Source organism: Peromyscus eremicus, chromosome 8a (assembly GCF_949786415.1).
Source record: "Peromyscus eremicus chromosome 8a, PerEre_H2_v1, whole genome shotgun sequence".
In the NCBI taxonomy this organism is placed as follows: domain Eukaryota; kingdom Metazoa; phylum Chordata; class Mammalia; order Rodentia; family Cricetidae; genus Peromyscus; species Peromyscus eremicus.
This window is the reverse complement of record NC_081423.1, coordinates 45,605,614-45,630,697: the sequence shown is the minus strand read 5'-3', so window position 1 is coordinate 45,630,697 and position 25,084 is coordinate 45,605,614. Positions and strand designations below refer to the sequence as shown.

Genomic DNA, 25,084 nt, shown 5'->3' with positions numbered 1-25,084 from the left:
TATCATTTAGTAATTTTGATGTTGGAAGGATTTCTGTCTAAACTGTTAAGTAGCTAATAGGAAGAATGTTTTAGAGAGACTAAAATTTGAATATAATGCCAAGAGCTTTATACCTCTGCATGTTCTGATGACTTGTTTACAACCTTAGTTTTTGCATTTGTGGACAACAACAGTGATAGTTACCTGTTAGCGTCAATATGGAAACTGCATGTATTGGCAAAATCCTCAGTGTACAATGTAAAGTACGTAGGATGTGCTCAATAAATAGTAGCTGCTGGTGTCTTAATTCCATCACCATTGCCTGTTTTTCTTGATTGACAGCTTTTACTGTCTAGAAAGTCCGAAATTATTTACTTTAAAGGCATTAGTTACTAATATATTTTGACAAGATAGGCATAAGAAATTTTATTGCTTGAGTACATGTAGAAGAAAGCATGCCTGGTAATGAAATAACTGCATTCTCTCTTCCCCTTTTACACGATCCGATAATTCAGTCATTTTCTTTCTTGATGACTCAAAGTATCTACTAAGTGGGGAGTCACTAATTTTTCTGTTTCATTAACTTGAGGATTTTGTTTTGTTTTTCCAGACAGATTCTCTCTGTGTAGCCCTGGCTGTCCTGGAACTCACTCTGTAGAGCAGGCTTGCTGCAAACTCAAGAGATTCACCTGTCTTTGCCTTCAGTGCTGGGATTAACTTGAGAATTTTTCATGAATACAAATAGAATGTGTGTACAGGTGTTAGGAATACAGTTAGATACAGCAGTGAGGAGTCTTTGCATGGGCTGTTTCGTGATGCTGCTCTGAGGGTTTCCCAGGCAGTGATCACATTGAGTATAGATACCTTTCATTTTTTTGATTTGAATTTTCATTTGGTTTTATATTGTGCTCTTTCATTTGTAGTGAATATCATATTTCATGCTAGAAGGAACCTGCCTAGCTGAATGAAACTTTGTTTTGTTGACTCAAGTGTCAGTTTTAAAGGAAAGAGAAACCCAGACAAGAACCGCTTGCATCTGTTGAAGGCACTTTTAGGAAAGTTTCCCTTTGAATGGGCCTATTCTGCTGCAGCCAGCCTGCCAGGACTATTGAGGTTAGAACCTATCACTTACATATTGGACCACGCTGGTGGTTCTCTACACGTTTGCCTAAAACAACAGTAACTCCAGCTGGTTCTTGTTTAAACCAGAGTGTTTCCTTCTTCTCTTTAATGTTAGTGTTCTGATTGGTCTTTATCCAGTTGCTCAGAAGTAAGGTTTAGGTTTCCGGTGCTTTGCTACCTTACCAGCACGGAGAATGCTGAGATAACCTAGGAAAGTGTCGTGGACATGAGCAGATTCTGATGCAACAAGGCTGTCATTTCCACACTGGCTGCAGAGCTGGGATGGGCTGCTGCTCCTACTGGCTGGTTTAGGGCAGTGGTGCAGTTCCTCTCACTCCCTTAGACCTGAGAACTGAAGTCAGATCCTGCCTAGATTTCAGGCAGCAGGGAATGTGGGATTTGAAAACACTGAGGTATGTGGGAAATAAGATTATTTGTGTTATTGAATTCTAGGGAAATTTTAATCCTTTCCTTATCCTATATTTAATTGGTATGGCCCATCACATATTTGAATTATGAACTATTTAATTGGTTATACAACTAACATACTAGACAAAAAGAAGACTTTGTTAGCATGCCATTTTGCTGCTTCAGAGTAACAGTTTGTGTAGAGGTTGGGTAATTAGCATTTGAAACAGGTCTTGTGCTTACCTCCTGTTAGAAATAGGAAGTCAGAGCTGAGTAAAGCAATCCCAAATATAAAATAGATCATCTTGTAGTTGTAAAATATACATTTGGGCCAGGGTATGGTTGCTCACACACTTAATCCCAGCACTCTAGAGGCGGAGGCAGGTAGATCTCTTGAGTGTTTGAGGCCAGTCTGGTCTCCAGAGTGAGTTCCAGGACAGCCAGGGCTACAGAGAGAAACCCTGTCCAAAAAAAAAAAGGCATATAGAAATTCCCTGAATTTTTTTTTTTTTTTTTTTTTTAGTAAATATCCATAAGCAAGTGAAACTTGGAAATTACCTAGGCTGAGAAATTCAGCAGATCATACACAAGTGAGGGAATCATAACATTAGACTGATATACTAAGTAGTAGATGCAGTTTTTGGTAGATTATGAAAAATTGATAGCATAATGGGTCATAGGCCATGATCAAGACCAGCAGGTGAGCAGCAGTGACTGGGATTCAAGGGGCATGGGCTCCAGATGAAGAGAAGGCCTTCTGATTTTAGTGTCTGTAGGTTTAGGTAGCACCTACAGACAATGAGGCCATTTGTGCTTTTTGCCTTTGGGAAGTTTAATGGGTATGGCTGATAAATATTTGATTTGTAGGACAGGGTGACTGAAGGACTGTGTTAGAAAAGATGTGCATTTTTACACCAGAAGAGTAGTAATACTAAGGCACTAAGAAATGAGTTACAGAATCACCTAGACCCTTTAGGGGAGGGCTCAGAAATTTCATCTGTAGTTTCAGAAGTGAGAAGAAGTCATCATAGGTAGATTGTGTAACATTGAAAAGGAACTACATTTTATCTATCTGTCCTCTGTCCAGTCTTTAAAATCAGTCTACAAAGTAATGGGTATTATCATTGAATCTCTTGTCCATGCGTCACTGCTCTTCTTTATATCCTCTGTACCCATCTAAGTGGTCCCCTTGTGCTTTCATGGCCCATGTACTCCAGTGCTTTCTCACCCTTCTCCTTCTCCCTTCCTTACGATCTCCTCTTCCCCTCTTGTGGTCCTAGTTTCATGGCATGCTGACACACATTGACCTTCAAATCTGTATTTCACATGAAAGAAAACGTTTTTTATATTGTCTGTCTGAGTCTGCCTTATTTTGCTTAACAGTGATTTCCATTTCTATTTTGTGTAAATGCCATGATTTCAACTTTTTTAATGGCTAAATAAAATTTAAATATAATAAAATTGTATATCGTATCACATTTTATTTAACCATTTATTTGTTGATGGGCATTTAGAGTGGTTCTTAGCTATAGTGACCAGTGTAGCATTAATATGGGTGTGTAAGGCTCCCTCTGACTATCCTTAAGAGTCTACTAACTTATTTTTGGCATATGAGAGAGAGATAGAAATAATTTTATTCTTGTACAGTTGGATATTCAGTTTCCAAGCACCATTTACTAAAATGGCTGTCTTTTTCCAATATGTGCTTTTGACACCTTTGTTAAAAACTAAGTGGTTGCAGTTGTATGAGTTTGCGTTCTCTGTTTTATTGATCCACATGTAGGTTTTTTGTTACTATGGCTGTGTAGTATAATTTGAGATGAAATTTTGATACTTCTGGCATTCCTTTTTCTGCGTAGGATTGCTTTGGCCATTCAGGGCTTTTTGTGTTTCCGTATGATCTGTAAGATTGTCTATTCTCCTTCTATAATGTCATTGAAAGCCGGGCAGTGATGTGACACATCTTGAATCCCGGCACTTGGGAGGCAGAGGCAGGTGGATCTCTGTGAGTTTGAGGCCAGCCTGGTTTATAAAGTGAGTTTCAGGACCCCCAAGGCTACACAGAGAAATCCTGTCTCACAGAATTAAAAAAAAAAAAAAAAAAGAATGTCATTGATCTTTCGATAAGAATTATGTCAGATCTTTCAGTAACATTGCCGTTTTAGTCATTCATTTGTCCATGGGAAGCCTTTCTTCTAATGTTTTCTTTAAATTTGTTCTTCAGTATGTCAACACTTCAACTGCAGAGTTTTCTTCATTTTCTTGATTAGGTTTATTCTTAGTACCGTCCCCCCAACTGTAAATGGGACCCAACCTCCCAATAATATTGTTCCAAGTGAATATTGTAATTTGTTATACAGTTTGAGAAATGATTTCTTTTACTTTCGTATCTCACAAGTGATGGTCTGTTCTAGCAGCAGATTGCCCGTCCCTCGCAAGAAGAAAAAGTAGAAGAAAAAGAAGAGGATAAAGGAGAAAAAACAGAGAAAAAGGAAGAAGAAAAGAAGGATGATGAAGAAAAAGATGAGAAGGAAGACTCAAAGTGAGTTGAGAGTTAGATATGTGTTATAGTTATTTTCAGATCTGAAATTGCATATATTACAGGTGGGAAATGTGGTAAGAAGTCACAGAAACATGTGCTTTGATTAACAATTTCTTGGCATGATTAAGGAATGGACTATTTTAGTAAATAGAATGCTTGACTTAATGGCATTAGTGCCAGGCATGTTATTTTATGCATGCATGCCCATATGCACACATAGACACTTTTTTTTTTTTTTTAAATGTTATTAGTTTGTTTAGAGACGGACTTTCTCTATGTAACCCTGACCATCCTGGAATCCTCTTTGTAGACCAGGCTGGCCTCAAACCCAGAGATTTGCCTGCCTCTGACTCCCAAGTCCTGGGATTAAAGACACGCACCACCATCTGGCCTTTTTTGTAAAGACAGGGTCTTGATGTGTAGCCCTGGCTGTCGGGAACTTACTGTTCAGACCAGGCTGGCTTGGGGCAGTCCTCCTGCTTCTGTCTTCTAAGTGCTAGAATTACAGGACTGCAGTCATGGCTGGTTCAGATATTGCTATTCTAAGCTGTAGGCTACAATACTTTATAGTTACCACCAAGGTTTGTTGAGTATAATTTAGTCTTTGATTTGGAAAATCTTTTTCAGCCTCTAGATAGTGTAAAAATACTGAGAGTTGGTTTGTTTCATTTTCTTTTCAAGACACGGTTTCTCTGTGTAGTTTTGGTGCCTGTCTTGGAATGCCTGTACACAAGGCTGGCCTCAAACTCACAGAGATCCACCTGCCTTTTACTCCCCAGTGCTGGGATTAAAGGTATGTGCCACCACCACCCAGCTGAAAGTAATAGTTTTAATCTATGTATGTACACTTGCTGATTTTATTCAACATATAAAATGTAGTTCTTTGTTACCTGTTGTTATTTCTGTTTTCTTATTTGTAGAAATAATTCGTTTTCATTTTGGAAAACTGGGAAAAGAAAGCAAATCTAATGTATGCCCATCATTTTGCTGATCAGTTGCAGCCAGTTGTTGGTACTCTTGTATGCTTATAAGGGCAGGCTGGGGGAGGAGCCTTAGGAGCCAGATAATTTCTCCTCAGTGACTGAAACCGAGCAATTTTAGTTTGTGTAGTGGTGATATGACTGGTGTGAGATGTAAGTTCAGCAGTTGTAGATGTGTGTGTGTGTGTGTGTGTGTGTGTGTGTGTGTGTGTGTGTGTGTGTATTGGTGCATTTAAGCAAGCATATGCACTTGTGTGTAATGACAATGTAGAATGTTTCTACCACCCCAATATATTTCCTTCGATTTCTTAGTAGTCAGGTTTTCTGCCCACTCTTAGTCTCTGATTGATGGTGTTCTAGAATTAAATATAAATCAAGTTAACTTTTTATCACTTTAAAAAATACCTCATAATTAACTTAGAAATAGAAATATCCCCCCCCCCCCTTACAGTTTTAGAAATGTCAGTCTGATTGATTGATCCCTTTAGTCATTTTACAGAGGGAGGAAGGGATAAAAGAGGGAAATGGGTCAAAAGAGGGAAAGGGATCTCTCAATATTCCCTTCATTTCTCCAGTGACATAAAGAACTTTTACTAGGTTCTACCTCTTCAAAGCTCCAACTCCTCCAGACAGCACCCATTATGACCAAGTCTTTAACACTTAAACTTTTTTGCAGGATGCTTTTGGTTTTTCAAGACAGGGTTTCTCTGTGTAGCTTTGGAGCCTCTTCTGGAGCTCACCCTGTAGACCAGGCTGACCTAGAACTCACTGCCTCTGCCGTCTGCCTCTGCCTCCCAAGTGCTGGGATAAAAGGCATGCGCCACCATTGCCCAGCCACTTTTGTGGGATGTTTAAGAGCCAAACTCTACCATGTGTATAGACTGTGGCTTCATTTACTTAGCACAAGTAGAAGAATGTGTTTTTGAGATTCATCTTGGCCCTTTCATATTTCAGTAGTTTGTGCCTTTAAAAATATTTGTTGTGGGGCTGGAGAGATGGCTCAGAGGTTAAGAGCAGTGACTGCTCTTCCAGAGGTCCTGAGTTCAATTCCCAGCAACCACATGGTGGCTCACAGCCATCTGTAATGAGATCTGGTGCCCTCTTCTGGCCTGCAGACAGACATACATGCAGGCAGAACACTGTATACTAAATAAATAAAACTTTAAAAAATATATATATATTTGTTGTACTATTTTTATAGACCTCTCAGAAATACTTATATTTATCCTGTTTCTTGTTTTTGTCATTCAACACCACATAAGTCCCTTGCATGATTTTAGAAGAAATCAGGGGCTGGAGAGATGGCTCAGCAAACTGACTGCTCTTCTAGAGAACTCAGATTTGATTCTTAGCACCTACATGGTAGCTCACAACATTCTGTAACTTCAACCCTAAGGGATCTGATGGCCTCTTTGATTCTTTGTCAATGCCAGGCATGTATGTAGTGCATAGACATAATTCATGCAGGTGAATATTCACTCACATAAGTAAATAAAAATAAAAATTAAGAGTCAGGTAATTATGCTTTTCTACCTTAAGATACCTACCTATTTAGAAGGAAAAATAAATTTTTTTAAGGTCTAGGTTTAACATTTTCACACCATATAGTCAGTGGCTCTTCTCATAAAGAAATGTATCTTGGGGTTGGGGATTTAGCTCAGAGGTAGAGCGCTTGTCTAGCAAGCGCAGTGCCCTGGGTTCGGTCCTCAGCTTGGGGGGGGGGGGAGAACGTATCTTTTAAAAAAGTATATTTTTGTTTGTTTCACTTTTTTGTTATAACCTTTAAAACCTCCTTATGGTGATTCTACTTTTTTCTTAAAAATTCTAAGTTACTTAACATTTGTGCATAGGTAACAGGAGAGAGGATCAAAAAATACATAGGACATGTACTATTCTCAGATAGTTTGTAAGTAAGAAGGAGAACACTAGGCAAGATACAAGCAGAATTGAAAACACAAGCTTGAAAGTGCAGAGTGAGCAGAACAAGTGAGAGCTGTGGGAAGGCACAGACGTGGGTGAGTAGTTAAGGTGGCAGAAGAATCGGTGTGAATAGCTGTGCCCTGAGAACTAGGCCGTGAAGTCATTAGATTGAGGGAGAGGAGTAGAAGGTAGATTGTCTTTGGATTTGTTTGGTAGAGTCTTAGTGAAAGCTGAAATGTTAGATTTCATTCAGGAGATGGGTGAGCTTATTTGGGAATAGGTAGGGAACAGAGTGGGATGGGTAATTTGTTGTTTATTATCTACTTATTTATTGTGTGGTTTGTTTGTTGGTTTGTTTTTTGAGATAGAGTCTCTCCACAGCCATGGCTGTTCTGGAACTCACTACTGTAGACCAGACTAGCTTCCAACTCCAGAAATCCCTCTGCCTCTGCTTCCTGAATGCTGGGATTAAAGGCATATGCTACCAATCCCTGCTGCGTATTTTTTTTAAAGGTGGGTTTTAGGTTGTAGCACAGGCTGACCTTGAACTAAAGAACTCAAGCCTCCCAAGTACTGGATTACGAAAATGTCCAACATGCTCAGCTTTGGAGTGGCTCATTGCTGTAGCTGAGTTAATAACTCTTTTGAGTGATTCTAACTTACACTATGATAGAGTCATTCTTGAAGCATGTGTTTATTGGGAGAGGAGATCTATAGCTTGATAAACCTCAGTAGTCTTTTACTTGAAGCAGTTAAATTGTGAAAATAAACAACATCTTCCCCTAATAACTGATTCTTTCAAATGTGTACTTTAAAATGCATTTTTCATTCTTTGTACATTTCATACCTACACACAGTGTCTTTGATCATACTCACTCCCTCTAGGTCCTTTGAGATACAAAGTACCTTAACTATTGTACTTTCAAATGTTACCAGTAGCAGTGTAAAGAGAATGATCTTCAAATACTCAAATATTTCTCATAGTAATAATGCTATTAATAATATTCACCATGAAGTAGGTTTTCTCAAGTATTTGAGACTATAAATAAGCTGCTTGTAGCTGAGAGAAGTTTTGCCATAATAGTAACAAACTTGTATGATGTTCCAGATACTGTTCTCGGCACCTTACTAACCCCTTCAACTGGTGCCTTTAATCCTTGAAATAGATTATCACTATCCATATTGTATAGAAGAGCAAACTGATGCTCACAGAGGCAGGGTAGCTTCCCGGGTATGTCATAGTTAGTATGTCACAGCTCTTAGAGGAATTAAGGGAGCCTGCCTGACCCAGAAGCTGTTCTACCAACCACAGAGGTAGTTCAGAACACTGAATCTGGTTTAAACAGAATTTAAGCAGAAGCAAAACTCTCAGGCCTTTTGCCTTCTTCTGCTGCTTATCTCAGCTCTGGGGTGATGCTGTGCCATTTGATATTTTCTTATGAGTGCCTGGTTTTAAGTTAATTCATATGAAATACGTATAAAATTTAAGTATTAATATGTGATTAAGTGTTTTGAAGTGTCTTGAGTCAGTCAGAGCTATTAAATCTCAAGAGTTTTTCATAAAAGTTTAAAAAGATTACATAAATTCATGCAATTTCTATTAAAAAAACCTTTGCATCTATACTTTTAAATCATAAAAGCTTTCATTTGCTTTTGTTTCTAGAGAAACTACCAAGGAAAAGGACCGAACGGAAGGCACAACAGAGGAAACGGAGGAGAGAGAGCAGGCCACGCCCAGGGGCAGAAAGACTGCTAACAGCCAGGGGCGTCGCAAGGGCCGGATCACCAGGTCCATGACAAGTGAAGCTGCAGCTGCTAGTGCTGCTGCGGCCACCGAGGAGCCCCCTCCTCCCCTGCCACCACCTCCAGAGCCTGGTTAGTGGAAGAGACTAGGGGAGGGGGAGCTTGTCAGAGTTTGTTTGAGTGATAGATGAAGTAGGGCAAGGTCTGCCAATATTGATAACCAAGAAGTGACTTTTAAGGCTGCTCTTTAATTTATTAAACTTGAACGTAAAATTCTTTTGAAAAAGAACATTAGTCAAAATGTAGCTTTTCTTTTATTAGTTAGCATACAACTTACTTGACACATAGTATAAATATTTTCTATTTTTTCACATTAAAACATTTACTGATTCATTTATGTATGTGTGTATGCATATGTCTGTATGAGTGTTGGTGCACATGGGCCACTGGTCATGTACAGGGGGTCTCAGACCTTTCCTGATTGAACTCAGATTGACAGGCTTACAGCACAAGTACCTTTACGTGCTGAGCCATCATGTTGATCCAGCATTATAATTTTAAAAAAGGTTTTAATGAAGATTATATAACAGCCATGTTATATAATCTTCATCTCCCCTCTCTTTAGGAGTTTTCTTTTTGGAGACTTAATTATTTTTATTATATGTGTATTGGTGTTTTGCCTGCATGTATGTCTGTATATCATGTGCATTCCTGGTACCCTTGGAAGTCAGAAGAGGGTGTTGGGTTCTCTGGAAACTAGAGTTAAAGACAGTTCTGAGCTGCCATGTGGATGCTGGGAATTGAACCCAGGTTCTCTGTAAGAATAGTCTGTGATCTTACCTTCTGAGTCATCTTTCCTGCCCCAGTTTTATAATTTTTTTTTCTTTTTTTCTTTTTTTTTTTTTGAGCTGAACACTGAACCCAGGGCCTTATGCTTGCTAGGCAAGCACTCTACCACTGAGCTAAATCCCCAACCCCCGGTTTTATAATTTTTTTTTGGTTTTTCGAGACAGGGTTTCTCTTTGTAGCTTTGCGCCTTTCCTGGGACTCACTTGGTAGCCCAGGCTGGCCTCGAACTCACAGAGATCCGCCTGGCTCTGCCTCCCGAGTGCTGGGATTAAAGGCATGCGCCACCACCGCCCGGCACAGTTTTATAGTTTTTAAATATTCATAATTTCTATTTTACTTCTTAAATGCCTGGGCTATATTGACATTTTGCTTCTGAAGTATGGCTTACTTAAGCATTTCTCTATTGTTGAGTGGTTAAACTGTCTCTTCATTTTAAATTAGTATGGCTAGCACTATAATGAAAAATGTCTTCCTGCACTTAACACTTTCTGGATTAAGGAATAAATTCTTTGGCAAGATATACTGGGCTTAAGAATAAGGCTAAATTTCTTTTTTGTATAAAGTATTGTCACATTATTCTTTAGAAGGATTACATTAGTGATACAGTGCCCTTAGGGGTGATTCAGTGCTATCATTTCACCATAAAATCAGGTAGGAAAGACAATGCATGTTGTACAAATGACAAGCACGATGTAGTGGAACCAAGCAAGTGGGAGGATTTAACTGGGCCAGGGCAGGTCATAGTGGACTTGGTTTTCTCTTGAATTGTATCTTCCTTTGCTGCAAAGCAGGGAGCTTTCAAAGGATTTTAAATCAGTGAGTGATCGGATTGGGTTCTGTGGAAAGACGATTCCGGTGGCTCGGGAAGGAAGAGGCACTATGTTCTTTGTCCTTGCAATAGAGGGGAGAGGGGACTTGCCAAGCTGGAGGTAGTCTTTCTCACACCAAGCGTGTGGCCAACGGTGGAACTTCAGAGAATAGTCAGAACAGTCTTGACACTGAGAAGTGTGGAACTTTTCCATCTAATTGGCTGTTAAGAACCTGATACTATCTCATTTTCTATACATAAATAAGTTATCAATCACATGGTTTTTGAATGTATGGTTCAATTTTGATTTCTTTAGCCTGAGTTTTTTCTTTATTTCAGTTTCTACTGAGCCCGTTGAAACCTCACGATGGACTGAAGAAGAAATGGAAGTTGCTAAAAAAGGTAATGTACCATAATGTGTAAAGTTTGGAGTTGGTTTTTTTGTTTGCTTTATTTATTTTTAAGATTAGTAGTGAGTGAAATCAATCAAAAATTTTTTTTTTAATTGAAAAGAATAGGCCAGGGGCTAGAATGATGGCTGAGTGATTAAGAGTACTGACTGCTCTTCTAGAGGACCCAATCAATTCCCAGCACCCACATGGTGTCTCACAACTATGTGAAACTCGAGTACCAGAGGATCCAGTTCTCTCCTCTGGCTTCTGTGGGCACCAGGAGTGCACATAGTGTATAGATACATAGTAGCAGGCAAAAAACCTAAACACACTTGTGCACACCTGAGTACAAGTGCTCACACACACACACACACACACACACACACACACACACACACACACACAAAGATTAGGCCAGCCTTGGCTACTTAGTAAGTTCAACGTCAACCTGGGCTGTGTGACAAAAACCCATCTATACCCCCCAAAAAGTTTTTCTGAAAAGATAAATAGAATTTTGAAGCAAATTTAAAAATTCTTTTTGATAGTGTAGTATACAGTAAATAGCGCTAGTGTAGTTGAAGATGCCCGTGTTTGAGGAATTTATCATTCTTTCTTCAGTTGTATTTTATTATTGGAGCCCTGCTGTGCTATTTTCACATTTCTATAATACTTGTGATTACGTGCATTAGAAACTATTTGGGAGTAAATTTTGAATGTGACATCTCTGTCTATATTGCAAGTTTATTAAATGGAATGGAGACTATTTTGATTTGTATTTGGTTAAGTCTTTAACAGTTGATTAATTTAGTGTGTGTACATGATACATATAGTGGAGTGTATGTGGAGTCAAAGGAATCCTGTTCTTCCTCCATTTTGTTTTTGAGACAGGGTCTCTGTTATGTTTTTACTGCACTGTGTTGATAAGCTTCCAACCAATTCTGTTTCTGCCTCCCATTACTCACAGAGGAGTCCTGCCTTATGGACTATGTGCCACTGCATCTGGCTTTGTATGTGGGTTCTGGGGCTCAAACTCAGGTCACTAGGCTTCTTCAGCAAATACTTTACATCCATTGGCCCTTCTGCCTAGATTAAGTTAATACTTTAGATTATATTTCATCTTGAAATTGAGTCAGAGGTAAAATTGTAAAGTTTATAACCTTTATTTATAAAATTGTAAAGATTATAAACATGTGCCATTAGAAAGGCCAAGCAGACAATAATTTGAGTCCTGTATCTGGTACTTCAGTAGCTCGGTGGTCTTCAGCATAGCAGCACAGCATTTTTTGGCTTTGTTTTCCATCATTGTTTATTAGTGCAATATAATTTGAAAAAATTTCGTACAGGATAAACAGTAATTTACAAAAAGATAATCCACACTATTTACCTTGTAATCCTTAAAAGAAATTATTATATGTAGCTTGGCCATTTGTTGAAATGTTTGATATAAATTTACTTACTATTTAGTGGGTAATGAATGCTACAATACCCCCCACCCCGAGACAGGTTTTCTCTCTGTGACAGCCCTGGTTGTTCTGAAGCTGGCTTTGTAGTTCCCGCTGGCCTCAAATTCACAGAGATCTCCCTGTCTTTGCTTCCCAGGTGCTGGGATATTAAAGGCATGTGCCACCATGCCCAGCTGAATGTTACATTTTAAAATCATATACAAGCAAAGTTTGAAGTGTCTGTTTTAAAATTTTTTTATTTGAAATGTATTTGCCGTAAGTGGCAGATGCTAAATTTATAAAATTATTAGAAAGATTTGCTTTGCACTTTCCTCTCACCCCATCATCAGTGTCCCAATTAAATATGTAGATAGTAGCTGACTTGTAGAGTAATCTTTTTCAAGGGAATATTTCTAAGATTGTTTAGTCACTACCTATTTTCAACTTCTATTAGGCAAGTTTTGCTAGTGATCTTAATGATCTTTTAGTTTTCCTTTTCTTGTGTGTGTGTGTGTATACATGTTTGTGTGCATGTGCACTTGCTAATGGATGTGTGGATGCATGTGCCATGTGTGAGTGCAGGTGTACATTTGCATATGTACATGTGGAGGCCAGAGGCCAACCTTGGGTGTTATTTGTCAAGAGCTGTACACCTTGTTTTAAGTTTTTAAGAAATTCCTTTTATTTATTGTTAGTATATATGTGTGTGATGTGGATGATGGCTGTTACGGTGTGTATGTTGAGGTCAGAGGACAACTTTCTGGAGTTGGTTCTTTCCTTCCATCTTTACGTGGGTTCCATGGGTTGAGCAATGTTTTTAAAGCTTGTGGTACAAGCTTTTTAGCAGCTGAGCTATCTGGCCAGCCTTTCTACCTGGGGCTCACCAGTTAGGTTTGGATGGCTGTCTAGTCATCCCCAGGGATTGTCCTGTCTCTTCCTCCCCAGTTCTGGGATTATAAATATGTGCCATCAGAACCATCTTATTTTTTTTGTTGTTATTCATGTGTGCACATGTATGGAGGTCAGAGGACAATTTTTGCAGACTCAATTCTCTTGGTTTTGAAGCAGTCTCCCTTCTACACAGGCTGTCTGGCCCATAAATTGCTTTTCTTCTCTGTCTTCCAGCTCTCTTGCGGAGTGCTGAATTAAAGATGTGTACCATCACATCTAACTTTTTTGTGGAGTCTAGAGGTTGAACTCAGATTGTCAGGCATGTGGGATGAGCAGTTGTACCAGCTGAGCCACCTCCCTAGCCCCATACTCCTCAGTTTTTGTGTGGTTGCCAGGATTAAGTGTACCAGCTGAGCCACTTCCCTAGCCCCATACTCATCAGTTTTTGTCTGGTTGCCAGGATTTGAGTGCAGCTCTTTCACTTGTGCTGCAGAGATTTCTCCTGGAGTTACTCTCCAGCCCCTAGTTTTCTTTTTTTATGTGTGTTTGGTTTTTTCTTTTTGAAACAACATATGTTTTTATATTAATCTTCAAAACCAATGTTTATCTTTATTCATTATGTATCTAATTTTGTGTAGCTCTGTATATATTTATATATTAAGTTACATATGTGTATTCTTTAAATGCATATGTGTGCTTGCATATATTTAGTGTGTAGAGAAATACTACATTGGTGTTTATTTATTTATTTTGGAGGTTGAACTCAGGGCCTCATGTGTGCTAGGCAAATGCTTTACCCCTGAACTCTTTGCCCAGCCCCATTAATGATAAATCTTTAATAAGGTGTTTGTGCATTAACTAACAACAAGTTCTGTTTGTAAGTTTTATATACATGAATACTTTATATTTGATCATTATTAACATACTATCTCCAAGAATCTAGTAATACCAGTTAATCAGTTTGTAAGTATTTGAGCTGTTACTGTAGATCCAGCTTTATCCTTATCCCTGTGGGAGATCTATGTGAGAGACAAGGTTTAGCTTCTCCCTTTCAAGCATGTGTTAAATTGGGGAAATGTATAGAAATATAAGTGTGTTTAGTGCTGGGAAGTATTTCAGGAAGTTTTGAAATACGTTAATAAAGAACTGAAAGCATACTTTTAGTGTTGTCGGTTTAACTTCAGTACTTAGTTGCTTTAGTATTTCTCTTGTTAAACAGGTGACTGATTGCTCAATATTTGATCTGTGTTTTAAATGCAGGCCTAGTAGAACATGGTCGTAACTGGGCAGCTATCGCCAAGATGGTGGGAACTAAAAGTGAAGCCCAATGTAAAAACTTCTATTTTAACTATAAAAGGCGGCACAATCTTGACAACCTCTTACAGCAACATAAACAGAAAGTGAGTAGATTAGTAGTGGTAAGTCTTCTGTTTATCAGTTTTTACTTAAAAATAGTTTGATCCCCAGAAGCCACTTGGTAGAAAGAGAGAACCAACCTTTGGCTTCCATAGTTTTGATGTGTGTGGGCATGCATGTACCACATTGTTTCTCACAATAAATTAAAATACAAGTTTAAAAAAAACCTCAATCTAATCATTTTAGTCATAAAGACTTCAATTGTTTACCTCTTAATCTTTGTCAAGAAGGTCTTAAGAACACATTGCTTAATTCTAATGCTTGCCACCTCTTAGTATTACATGTAGTTTGCAAGATAGAACATTCTGCTTTACCAACAAAAAACTTTGCCCTCATTAATTATAAAAGAAATGGAATAGTAATACCAAAAATAATGTGCTGCTTATATAATGGTTTAGTGTTTATTGTACCATCAATAATATCAAACATTGAAAATTACTGAAGTCTGGTGTGGTGGTGTATGCCTTTAATCCTAGCGCTTAGGAGGCACAGGCAGGCAGATCCCTTAAGTTTGAGTCCAGCCTGGTCTACAGAGTGAGTTCCAGGACAGCCAGAGCTACGCAGGGAAACTCTGTTTCGAAAAACCAAAAGAAAACAAAGTTACTTAAGTGTCTTAAAGCAGAATTTTAATTGCATATGAATAAAAATGTTTTTTTAGATCATTAATAGAAACCGTTTTAAAGACTCTAACAGGGATACATTTAGTCATTTTAAAAGTAGAGTGTATAACTATGTGAAGCTATGCAAGACCTTTAGGTGTGCACACAAATATTTAAGTATATGTCTATTTATCTAAAAGATTAAAATGAAATGTACCAGTCAGTATATTTAGAATGCCTAGCTGTTTTGGAATTGTGAGAAGTCAGGTTTTCAAATACAATTTTCTGTCTTCTACATGTCATATTTGTCTTACCTTTATTAGAAAGTGAGCATATATCCTTTTTTTATCGGAAAAAATAAATAGTATCTGAAGTGCGGGTGTATAAAATTTGCAGTTTCCAAAATGGTTTAGATAAAACTTTTTGGAGAATATGGGGTTTGAAGCAAGGTCTCATGGGATAGCCCAGGTTGACCTTGAACTTGTACACCCTTCTGCTTCTGCCTCCCTAATGTTGAGATGCAGCTGTCATTGTGATTCAGTGCTAACTTTTGATAGGTTTCATGAAAGTTATCCTTTGCCCAAGAGGCCAGTTTTTGGTTGATATATATTGCCTACACCTCAAGCACAGATTTTTGTCACACCACAGGCTTCCTGATCACTATGTGTGTTTGTTAGAATTCTATATTGTTTCAGGAAAGACATGTTTTGTTTTTTTCCCTTTTGGTTATTTAACTCATCATAATTGAATTGCTGTTTCATACCTTTAGGCTTCACGAAAACCTCGTGAGGAACGAGATGTGTCTCAATGTGAAAGTGTTGCTTCCACTGTTTCTGCTCAGGAGGATGAAGATATTGAAGCCTCCAATGAGGAAGAAAATCCAGAAGATAGTGAAGGTATCCCAGAGTGTTAAATTGTGTTGTGACTTCTATTACCTCAAACACAAAATTCTAGTTTAGTAGTTGATTGTGGTGGAATTTTGTCACTGAAGAAATAGTGTTTCAGTGCCTTCATGGCCTCGGTTTGCAAACAGTCCATGTATTCATGGATCAGCAGTCTTTATTTCTGTGCACTCACGATTGTCCAGTTGGTACAACCAGAAGAGCTTGACAGCAATTCTCCTCCCTCAGACGCTCGGTCTGGCTGGCCTCTGTATGTGTCATTGCCAAACTCACTTACTCAGTTGTTATCGTAAGTTGACATTTCTTTCATTTTGCTGTCGTGAGGTTGACTTCTTTCATATTTGAAGGTTTCGTACTTTCTTTTCATGTTTTAAGTATGATTACATTAGAACTCTGAGCGGAAATGACACTCACCTAAGAAACCAAGGGACAGTTGCTTAAGTGGATTGACTCAGCTTCCTCAAGTGTGGAAACTGGATATTTGCTAGATATTAGAAAAACAAAGGCACAAATCATTTATTTCAGTTTATGTTACTATTCACCATTCTGTGTAAATTTCCTTTGTAAATTGAGTGTTTCTGCTGTGAAGATGCTTAGAATATTATTTGGTATATGCCCACTTTATTTCCTTTTTTTTTTTAATTAGAATTTAAACTGTGTATAATTTGAATTGGTGTTTTCCTTGTCAGCTCTTTTATTTTACATAAGTGTAGGAAGCTCTGTGTGCTACAATTTTAGAAATACTGATTTTATTTATTTTTTTTCTATAAGTCATTATTGTCTTTAACCTTAAAATTGTAAACTTGAAAGGGGTTTTAGTTTTTTACAGTAAGTCAACTTCTTCTCCATCATTTTCTTTTTTTTTGTGAGAAATGGGACAATTAATACAAGTGTAAAGTGAATACTGGACCGAGCTCACTCTTAGGGAGACCTGGGAGTCAAGACTGAGAATGGCACAGGGCAGCCTGATGTGTTCCTGGTACTTCCAGGACTCATAAGCATCAGTCACTTTCTAAGGGATTCTCATTTCACAGCTGTGTATCTGTAACTATTCCCTGTGGTTGCAAATAGGAATAAAACATTACTAATTTCAGTTATTTGCAGTTACTATGTTTAAAAAACAATAAATATTACATTTAATATCTTGAGTGTTAGAAACCATGTCAACTTAACTTTTATTAAACTATAGTTTTGTAATCATTCTATTTTATTATTAATTGTGCCTAATTTTTAAATTGAACTTACTGTAGCTATGAATGTATAGGAAAATACCAGTATATACCAGAGTCAGTTCTACCTGAAGTTTTAGAAATCTGCTGAGGATTTTGAACAGTACTCCTTGTGGAAAAGAGGACAGCTATATTAATCTCTGGTCTACCATAGTAGAGTAGTGTACATTGAGTGGATTAAACTACAGCCATGTGTTTTTACAGTTCTGGAGGCTACAAGTTCAAAGTCATGGTGCTAGCAGAGCTTCTGATGAGATCTCTCTTCCTGGCTTATAGACTGGCTACCTGCTGCCTTATTTTGCCTTCTCATAGCCTTTATGTATGCATTCCTGACATAGCTTTCTCTGAACAACCCACCCTTACGACCTCATTTAGCCTCAGTTATGTGTGTAAAGCAGATACAGTCTGCTTTATCTCAGATGTAGTCACATTGAAGGTTAGGAGTTCAACATTGGACTTGTGAGGAGGGGACACAGTTCAGTCCATAGTAGAGCACAAGCCTGGTTTCATACCTTTTTAAATCCATGGGCAAGACAGAGCTTTCTACCCTGCAAAGGCCCAAGATCAAAACAAAACTTTTCGCTTCTTCGTGTTTGTTTGTTTGTTTTTTGTTTTTTCCTTTCTACTTGTAGTGTGAAAGCTTTTTCCCGCCCCCCTCCTTCTTTCCCCCTTTTCTTTCACTTGGAACTGTGAAAATAAGATAGTGTGGGAGTTTGATCTGATGTTCATGCTATGAGCATTCTGTATCATCTACAGTAGTCTCCTCATAATAGAAACACACTTATTCAAAGAGTTCCGGGCTCTCTTCTGGCTTCTTTTTTAGCTCAGCTTCTTTTGCACAGTGTCCTAGAGGATAAACTTACTGGAGTTGACATGACCTATGACCTCATGTTTCCTGCTGACCCTCAAGAGGTGAAATTGATGCAATCACCGTAGTTTATGGCAAGGTTCTTGTGAGTAGAACATTAAAGGCAGCTGATTGTAGGCAGGATAATGCCTGTCTATATTTTCCTAAAATGTCAAACTGAATATTTATATAGGGTGAGAAGAGTCAAATATGAAAAACTGAATTTCACTAATATCTGGATTTACTCTTAGATTCTTGTTCTAAGTCGTTAAGGGCTTGCCCACTTATTTCTTTAGTTTTAGAAAAAAAAAAAAGGTTTGTTTAGCTGGCGCTTTGGAAAGTACTAGCTAGTTTTCTGTAGTTTGGAAAAAGATACCTGAGAAAGGCATATATTGGAGTGTTTTAACATTTTTAAGATAAGTAATTTATTAACTTTCCTCACTGTATAATCAAAACTAAAGGTCAAGTCAGGCTTTTTGGTAACTTTTCATCATTTTGTTATCTGACTTTTGGCAATTGCTGCCATTTATTAAGCTTTACCTGAACTCTAGCTCACTCACCTACCTTCTAATAGTTTTGCCTGTGTACCTAAAAGCCACTTCACAGTTGATGTCCAGAGCAAAAGCTGTAGCCCCCCCACAGGCTGCTCTTTCCACCATCCGTGCTTGTGTTGGTCTCTTGACTGAAATTCTCTTAGTCCCATACAGTCCATCAACAAAGATGCCTGCTCTGTTTCACATGTGCTCTGAATATGCAGTCAGCTCTCCTTATTCCCATTGCTGGTCTCTCCTTTGTGGTATTTTCTTGTTTGGGTTCTTTGGTTCTTTTGGCTGGATTCTGTTTTTTGTTTGTTTGTTTTTTACTCAGAAGCCACATTTCTCCTTGTAAAATGTAAATCCAGCCGAACTTACTCTATATTCCAAAGTCTGAAACACTTCTCCATTTCCTCAAGAATAAAAGCCCAAGGCTTTCTTGGTGACTGGTACGACTACATGAGTTTACTATTGTGCCTCTATGAGCTTTTTTTTTTTTTTTTTTGGAGACAGGGTTTCTCTGTGTAGCTTTGGATCCTGTCCTGGAACTCACTCTGTAGTCCAGGCTGGCCTCGAACTCACAGAGATCCACCTGCCTCTGCTTCCCGAGTGCTGGGATTAAAGGCGTGCGCCACCACTGCCCGGTTCTATGAGCTTTTTGTGGATTGTGTTTGTTTGTTCTCTGTTCCAACCACACCATCCACCTGTTGTTTCTGAGCAGAACAATCCCATTCTGAGCCTTGACACTTTCTAAAAGCTGTACATGAATTCTCCCAGATCTGCCCAGAGTCCATGTTTTCCCTTCCTTTAGGCCCTTTCAGAACATTTCTGTACCCTTTATAGCCCTCCCTCTCACTGCTTATTTGGTTTATATAGTCACCGTACCTATTATCATGTAGTATACTTAAAATGTTTAGTATTCATTGTCTGTTTCACACTAGAATATAGGCTCCATGAGGATGTGTAATTTGTGGGGGTTCGAGAGATGGCTGAGTGGTTAAGAACACTTTGTGCCCTTTCAGAAGAACCAAGTTTGGTTCCCAGCACTTAGATGGTAGCTCACAATCATCTCTAGTAGCTCCAGTTCTAGGGCATCTGATGCACTCTTCTGGCCTCCTCAGGCATGTGGTATATACACATAACCACAGGCAAAACACACATACATATAAAAGAAAAAGAAAAAAAATTAAAGTATAATTTGACTTATTTTCAGTGCTGTGTCTCCAATACCTTAAACAACTGTGCACATACATATTTGGATAAATGAAAAACTGATTTTCTAGTTTTAAAAATATTCTATGTTAAAAATGTTTATTCACAGATGGTCATATGATATTCATTTTTCCATTCCAACAATATAATTTTGTCCTAGTTAGTGTTTCTCTTGTTGTGATAAGCACAGTGACCAAAAGCACCTTGAGGAGAAAAGGATTTACCTCACCTTCCAACTCTCAGGTCACAATCTGTCACTGACAGAAGTCAGGGCAGGAACTCAAAGTACAAATCTGGAGATAGAAGCCTGGAGGAGTGCTGTTTGCAGGCTTGCTCAGGTTAAAGGTTTAGAACTTTCTTCTGCTCCCTAAGAACCACATGCCCAGGGATAGCACACCAACAGTGAGTTGATCCTCCCATATCAGGCAGCAGTCACAACAATGCCTCACAGGCATGTGTACAGGCCAGTCTAGTGGTGGCGCTGCTTCTCACCATAAGTCTCAACTGTGGCTCCTTCTTCTCAGTAACTCCAGCTTGTGTCAGGTAGACAAAAAACCCAAAATCCGCAAGCTGGACAAACTGCAGAATGAACCTGTTTTTCTAAAGATATTTCTGTGTGTTGTCTTATGTTAACTTTTTAACATTAAAAAAATCTTCCACCAGAATGTGTTATTCGTGGAATATTTTGTTTAGTTTTGTTACTCATTCCATCTTTTCTTTGCCTTTAAAATAAACCAGTTTTTTTTAGACATCGAAAAGAGTTTTTACTTTGAATTTCAGAAGGTCAACACCATTTGATTTTTCACTTTTACACTTTTAGAGCATGTTAGCTTTGCCAGAAGCTGTTCTTACTTCCCTGATGTCACCACAGGAGTCAAGTTCATCCTAAACAAGCATGGTTTCTGTCACCACCTGAAACCTGTTTATTATCAGATTTTTATGCTGTATCATTATCTTTAAGGTGCTGAAAATAGTTCTGATACAGAAAGTGCTCCCTCTCCTTCACCAGTTGAAGCTGCCAAGCCCAGTGAAGACAGCAGTGAAAATGCTGCTTCTCGAGGAAACACCGAACCTGTGGCCGAGCCTGAGGCTACCACTGACCCTGCACCCTGTGCATCTCCCTCTTCAGCAGTTCCAAGCACAAAACCAGCTGAAAGGGAAAGCGTGGCGGCCCAGGGGACTGACAGCGCCAGTGTGGAGACAGCAGAGCTGATGGATGTAGACCGCGAGGATGTAGACCGCAGTGCTGAAGCCAGTTCTGTTCTTGACCCGCCAGCCGCTCCCAAAGCCGACTCTGTAGACACAGGAAACACTGCGTCTAAAGGTGAAGGAGATGCCAAAGAAAGAGACTTGGAGAGCACCAGTGAGAAGACAGAGGCTGGAGAGGAAGACTTGGTGGTGGCAGAGCAGATGAATCTCCAGAGGCCTGAGCCACAGTCAGACAACGACTCCAGTGCCACATGCAGTGCTGATGAGGATGTGGATGTAGAGCCGGAGAGGCCGAGGTGAGACTGGACCTTGTTTCCTCTCTGCTTCCTCACTGCCACAGAGATGGCTCCTGTACAAATATTGGCAAGATCCTTGCAGTCCATGATTTTAATATTGAGCAGTTTTGTGTGTGTGTGTGTGTGTGTGTGTGTGTGTGTGTGTTTAAATAATACAAATGATAAATATCTTCTGTCTGCATTGTTACATTTAGCCTGTGATGACACGGGGAGAGGGTGGTTTTCAGCCAACAGAGCTGTGAATAAAACCACAGGCAAATTGTGGTGCCTGAGGTTGGCAGCAATGGTAGGTGGTGAAGAAGATGGAAATGGACGACCTTGGCTTTAACTCTGGATTTGTCTCAGTTGGTTTGGCCTCAAAACAAAGTTTGTCTAGCCCAGTGTCATAGATTAAAGAAAATGTTTTAAGGAGCAGTGTCATTGTTGAAATATTTTATTTATTATTACTATTTTTTGGGTTTTTGGGAACAAGCTTTTGTTATGAGGTCAGATTGGGCTTGAACTTGCTAGGTAGTCCTGGCTGGCCTTAAGTTTGTGGTGCTCCTTCTTTTGTCTCCTAGTACAAGGATTAGAGACATGACTGTGAGGAGTTTCTTTTTTCTTGTCTTTCACTTTTGTGCATTGCTGGGGATCAAAGCTTGCACATAAAATGCAAGCACTCTCACTGAGCTATATCCAGCCCCTGAAACTTTTGGAGACTATAACTTAGTACAAGTTAGTAGAAGTTATATTGACTACTTTTGATACTGGTTATATTTTAAGTTAGTCATATTTGTGATATAAAATATCAGATATAATGCAAATGGATTATTCAGATTTTGTTTGTGAGAAAAGAAGTATGTGTGCCATAGTCAGAAGATAACTTAGTGGACTTTGTCTTACATCATGTGGCTTCCAAGGATTGAACTCTGTTCATTAGGCTTAGCGACAAGTGCTTTTCCTTGCTGAGTCATCTCACAGCCCACAAATTAAAATAAAGTATTTTTAGTCATTAAAGGCAAATTAATGATAAAAATTCATAATAAATATTGGATTTTTATAAAGACATTTTGTAGAAATAGACAGTAATTTAATAATTTTAATATCTGGTGTTCCCTTTTCGTCAAAATATAGGCAGAGATGTTGGATTGTTGCAGATTCCAAAAGTGAAGACTAAAACATAGTCAGAAGTTAGAATACATCCTCCCTCTTTAAAGCCATTTTACTTTAAGCCAAAGATGCATGAGCTTATCATCGGGAGCCAGATTCCACACAGAGCTCAGCTTTGTGCATCATGCGTCCTGATATCACTGTACATGTTTACATTTTAGTGCTCTAGACTAGCATTGATATAGGTACTGTAATGACTCCTCAAGAGAGTCAAGGTGCTAGGATTTTCATCAGTAAATATTTAAATAAGATGGGGATTTTGTCTTACCATCCATTTACCAGAAAATGGAATCATCTAGATTACTCCTCTTTCATCTTATAATAGTCTAGAATTTATTTTAATTGCCCTACTTTTTTTTTAACGTACGTGTGTGTGTGTGTGTGTGTGTGTGTGTGTGTGTGTGTGTGTACAGCACTTATGCATAACACTGTACACATGGGTAGTCCTGAGGACAACTTGTGAGAATTGGTTCCCTCCTTTTACCATGTGTGTCCCAGGATGTCAGACTTGGTGGCAAGTGCTTTTACCCACTGAGCCACCTCATTGGTCCAAGGGACTAGTTTTTAATGTGTGCTTGTATGTTAGTAAATTGATACTAAAACATTTTCCTTGGGTTTTGTTGATACTGTTTTGTTGATTAAATGTAGATAATTAAAATCGATAAATGTCAGCTTGTAATTCAATATTTAGCCCCCTTTCCACCTTACTGTTTATATATTATTAGTTGTAGAAGTTGAACCTAAGACCTTGCTCATACTAGGCAAATATTCTACTATTGAGCTACACCCCATCCCTCCTATTTTACTAAGGCTAGTGTGTGTGTGTGTGTGTGTGTGTGTGTGTGTGTGTGTGTGTGTGTTTCGCTCTCACTTTCACACACACATACTCTTAAAATGAATTGTGGTGATTTTACATTTGAAGTCATAAATAAAAATAACTTCTTTTATCTTTGTTTGAAACCACCAATTACAGAGTGTTTCCTATGGATGCAAAGCCTTCATTGTTAAATCCGACTGGGTCTATACTAGTTTCATCTCCTATTAAACCAAATCCATTGGATCTGCCACAGCTTCAACATCGAGCTGCTGTTATCCCACCAATGGTAAGTGTCATTGTTAGACAATATACAACATTTTCTTTTTCCTTTCCTCCCTCTAAACCTTCTATTTACCCCTCCCTACTCTCCTTCAGATTCATGGCCTTTTTTTTCATTCATTGTTACTGCGCGCAGCATGCATACACGCGCACACACACCCACACCCACACCCACACACACACTCCTAAATATAACCTGTGGAGTCCATATAATGTTGTATGTATATTATTAGGGCTGACCATTTGGCACTGGACAACCAATTGGTGTGCTCTTCCTTGGGGAGCACCATCTATTTTTTTGTTTGACAATTTCTTACATGTATATAATGAATTTTGGTCATTTTTACCTTTCAGTCTCATCTCATTCCCTTTTCCATTGAAATCCTTCTTCTTTCCATTAAAACCCCTTCCTACTCTCTTGTTGTGTTGGGGCATATGTGGGGTCCTACTCAATCTGATTAGAGTTGCTTGCAAGACCATGGGTGGGTGGGTGGGGTACTTACTAGAGTATGGATAACTTATTAGTATCTCCCACCGAAGAAGGTGATACCCACTTAGCAACCATTAACTGCCAGGAATCTCTCAGGGAAGGATGGGGCCTCATGAATCTGTACCTCATCAGTAATGAAGCTTGGATCGGCCCACAAGTTTGTTTAGATAACCATAGTTGCAATGAAATCATGAGTGAAGTCGCCTTGACACATATCCAGAACACATCATTTCATAGCACTTCTGCTCATCCTCAGCTCTTAGATTCTTTCCACTCCCTCATCCATATTGTTCCTGTGCTTTGGATGAGGTGCTACAAACCTCATTTAGGAACAAGCAATCAACAGTCACTTATTCTCAGAACTCATTTTAGCCAATTTTAAGTGTATAGTTCTGTAGTGTTATTTATTATTCACTATATTAAAAAACACAGTGCCAAAACTTTGCTATCATCCAAATCTGAAACTCTGTACTAATTAACCAATGCTTCTTTGCCTTGACAACTTCAACTACCTAGCCACTACTGTTCTTTTCTATTTCTATGAATTTGCCTTTATTAGATACTAATGAGCTTCTTTTTGCCACAATCCTCCTCATACTTAATGTGTGGGATTTTCCCCCACACCAAGTCAGAGTTAGTGACAGACGCAGTTTCAAGGGCTTGTTTCCTAATTTCATATGCCAGTCATGTAAGTGTTAGGTTCCAGGTTATTCACACGTGTGTGCAACTGAGGCTGTAAATCAGAGGTTCTGTTGACTCTTTATCTCAGAGAACCTAAGAAAGCACTTTCCTTATTCTTACTGCTCTATTCCAAAGGATACAATTTAGAAGTTCTCAGATTGAAGAGATGCATACAGCAAGGTGTGTGGGAAAGCAGGTAGAGTTTTCGTCCCCTCTGGGTCACACAGCCTGCCCAACACCTTTATATTTTCACCAACCTAAGCTCTCTGACCCCAGCCATTTAGGAGTTTATTTTGTTTTGGAAGGAGATTTCATGATGTAGGCATGATTGATTAAATCATTGGCCTCT

The 25,084-nt window shown here is 38.7% G+C and overlaps 1 protein-coding gene across 12 annotated transcripts in view; it reads left to right on the top strand.

The window, feature by feature from the left end:
* Ncor1 (nuclear receptor corepressor 1) overlaps nt 1–25,084 on the top strand; it is a 158,752-nt gene that overhangs the window by 76,605 nt on the left and 57,063 nt on the right. For 6 of the 12 annotated variants that reach the window (XM_059270871.1, XM_059270879.1, XM_059270872.1 and 3 more), the window contains 7 exons: nt 3,924–4,051; nt 8,615–8,826; nt 10,691–10,753; nt 14,337–14,476; nt 15,861–15,987; nt 20,776–21,319; nt 23,442–23,571. In XM_059270871.1, coding sequence (XP_059126854.1) covers nt 3,924–4,051; nt 8,615–8,826; nt 10,691–10,753; nt 14,337–14,476; nt 15,861–15,987; nt 20,776–21,319; nt 23,442–23,571 — 1,344 coding nt within the window. The remainder of the gene's footprint in view (nt 1–3,923; nt 4,052–8,614; nt 8,827–10,690; nt 10,754–14,336; nt 14,477–15,860; nt 15,988–20,775; nt 21,320–23,441; nt 23,572–25,084) is intronic. The other 6 variants (XM_059270881.1, XM_059270873.1, XM_059270870.1 and 3 more) reach the window with 3 other exon arrangements.